Below are 3451 nucleotides of genomic sequence, written 5' to 3' on the forward strand. Positions count from 1 at the left end.
GGCCTAATCCCTTGAAAATCCGTGATATGAGATAAGCGTTCCAAGTCGGATCCCTTATTAATGCGTGATGATAACGATATAGCGTAAGTCGGGTCCCGTATTAATGCGTGATCAACCCCTTGTTAAAAAAAGTTTGATTGGTTTAAAATTATAAACACAAAGGGCTTTCCCAAATATTTAGCCAATCAGATAAAAGCTTTAACTTCGCAATGATGTTAAAAATATTTTGATTGGACAAGTATAATCTGTTTTATTCTTATGTAAATGCGGGAGTTTCAAAACGAAAGAAAAACAAAAATTGTAAACATGGCGAGCTTTCATGACAATGATTTTTCGGATATAGACGACACAGAAATGGAATATATGATGGGATTTAATGAAACCGTGAATGATTCAGATATTTCTATGTCTAGTGACGATGATTCTGACGACGATGTGCCTTTAGTTGACTTAATTCAGCGACAGAATGTGAACCGACGTGACGAAGAAGTGGGTGGGGTACAATAATGGAGTGCAAATTTTAGACCGATAAATGTTAACGTTTTCAGTGGAAATCCGGGACCTTCCGTGATTATGGATGTAAATAAAACTGAAATGGATTTTTTAAATTTATTATTCACACCCCAGATGATTCAACAAATCGTGGATGAGACCAACAAATATGCAACAAAAAAGCAGCTGGAGAAACCTGATGATAAATGGAGGAACGTTACATTTAGTGAAATAAGAGCATATCTTGGATTTCAGATTGTGATGGGGATTATTGCAGCACCAAATTTGGATATGTACTGGAGTAGTGATCCTATGTTTAGTCCATGTGGAATAAAAGAGAGAATGACACGCGATCGGTATGATAAAATCAGTAAGTACTTCCACGTAGCTGACACATCATGCAATCCGGCACGCGGACAACCAGGCCATGACAAACTTTCACATGTTCGACCGATTCTTGAAGCCGTGCGTGTAAATTTGATGGCCAATTATAAACCGCACCGTGAAACGACAGTTGATGAGGCTATGATTGGATATACCGGTCGCTTAGGATCCAAACAATATGTGCCAATGAAGCCGACTAAACGTGGGATCAAAGTGTGGGTAAGGGCGGACCCTCACAATGGATATGTGAATGACATTCAAGTGTATTTAGGTAAGGAGAACCGTGACGGAGACAAGGGTTTAGGGGAACGAGTTGTGATGGATTTAGTAACACCAATTTTGAATCGCGGACATCATGTGTATTGTGACAATTATTTCACTACGGCAGGACTATTCGAGGAATTGCAACAGCAAGGAACTTACGCGTGTGGAACATTTAGATCCAACAGACGAGGAATTCCGGACGAAATAAAACAGCAGAAGCTGAAGGAACAAGGGACATCTATCATGATGCAGAAAGAAAACATGGTTGCGACAGCTTGGAGGGACAAGAAGACCGTATTCATTTTATCTACAAACTTCGATCCAACAACGCCGAGGACAACAGTTCAACGAAGGCAGAAAGACGGAAGTCAGAAAGATGTTTCTTGCCCGGAGTCCGTACGAAATTACACAAAGTACATGAACGGTGTTGACCATGCGGATCAGCTACGGGCAATGTACAGCCTAGCGCGCAAGTCAGCCAAGTGGTGGAAATATCTTTTCTGGTTTTTAGTTGATCTTGCCATAGTTGGAGCCTATATTCTGATGAAGGAATCACCAAATCACCAACAGAAGACAAGAACAGGAAAACCTAAGCCACTGACACAACTGGATTTTCGAAAGAAACTCGCGAAGCAGCTAATTGGGGACTTTATGCAGAAAAGGAAACGAGACGTGCTCAAGGAAAATATTCAGCTACAAGGCAGGATATGCTGGCCGGCTAATTTGGGAAAAAGGCGGACCTGTAAGATGTGTTCAAAAAATGGAAAGCGACGCGAAACACAGTATGGTTGTGAAGGATGCGGAGTGAATCTTTGTGTTGAGTGTTATAAGCCGTACCACGTTGAAACATTTCCGGAGCGATCTGGGAAATAGTGCTCAAAATCAGTGTGTAAATAAATTAAATCTCTGAACATCAAGAGGGCTTGTAATTCATTAACAAAATATTAAATAAAATAAATATAAATATAAAAATCTATAAATTTACTGCACTAACTTCTCTATTTACAACAGCATCTGTGTATGTATAAGCCGCATCATGAGAAACCTAACATAGTGTATTTCGGACCAGCATGGATCTAGATCAATCGCAATCTGGTCTAGATCCATGCTGGTCGCAGACGCGTTATGTTGGTTTTCTCATGGCGCGGCCCCTATATGATATCATCATTACCTGTCAGTCAACAAGAATGACATTTGATGTAAATATGTTTCATTATAATGTCTATAAATTATTTAACACTTCTACATTTTAAATAATTCAAAATAATTACTTGCCGTCTTGAAAGTATGCTAAATTAGAAATGAGTGTTTATTGAGCCAATGCAGTGTCGCGACTAGTTATGTGAAAAGTGAAAGTGAAATTGTGCGCGTTATTCATTATTCGATATGTGGAAAATACAGGAATATATAAAGCGCAAAGGAAAAACTATATAGTGAACATCAAGGAGTTGGTAGCAAATTAAAAAATTAAGTACCCCCTTCCCTAAAAAAAACAAAAAAAAAAAAACCAAAAAACAACAACAACAAAAAAATAAAAAATAAAAAAATACACATATATATTGTACATTACTGTATATAAGTGAAATGATTTTATTTGACAGCATGCCCAGATCTTTATTGTAAATAATGTACATACATGTATATATATACATATATATATATATAGCTTTTTTACATTTTTTTCTATATAAAATTAGAAAAAACACTACCAGCTTCCTTGAAAGTGTGTTATTCAATGAAAATAAAAAGAAAATAAGTGCAAAGGCTGTGAAATCAGGAAAATTCAGTGTAATTGTGCAGTGTTTTGTGTTTATTCAAGCCTTGAAATTTAATTAAATACAAAATATATTGGATTAACTTAATCACAAAAAAGGTACAAGTATGCCCAATATGCATATGAAGTTTGGTGAGTCTGTATTTCATAATGACCCAGTTACAACCTTTTTTGCATGGCATGTGCATGTTGTCCTTGTACAGGATTTATCAGTTTATCACTTTTGCTGTAGACTCCAGCTATAGATAAACCCTTAGACACTTATCTGAGATAAGTTATCAGGTCTGAATGAGTTAATTATGATACTGAAAAAACATTTTATGCAGATATTTACTTTTTACATAATACGGCCACATTGAAAAACAAACTTAACATATTATAAATGGTAAGACAAGGAATGCACTATTTTATATAAAGATAGTTGTTATTAAATCTTGTCAGTAGATAAATTTTATATTATGAAAACACGTATAACTGAAATAATCTATGCAAAATATGTTTGAATTTTTTATTATTCAAGATGGTGAAAAGCCATTT

The 3451-nt window shown here is 36.0% G+C and overlaps 1 protein-coding gene across 1 annotated transcript; it reads left to right on the forward strand.

Annotated features, from left to right (window-relative positions):
• Positions 1-306: 306 nt before the first annotated feature.
• Positions 307-2013, forward strand: LOC123544201 (piggyBac transposable element-derived protein 4-like). The gene is made up of 2 exons (XM_053532783.1): positions 307-498; positions 628-2013. The coding sequence occupies exons 1-2, from the start codon at positions 307-309 to the stop codon at positions 2011-2013; spliced, it is 1578 nt and encodes a 525-aa protein (XP_053388758.1).
• Positions 2014-3451: the final 1438 nt, after the last annotated feature.

The sequence above is a fragment of the Mercenaria mercenaria genome, unplaced genomic scaffold, assembly GCF_021730395.1.
Source record: "Mercenaria mercenaria strain notata unplaced genomic scaffold, MADL_Memer_1 contig_1770, whole genome shotgun sequence".
NCBI lineage: Eukaryota > Metazoa > Mollusca > Bivalvia > Venerida > Veneridae > Mercenaria > Mercenaria mercenaria.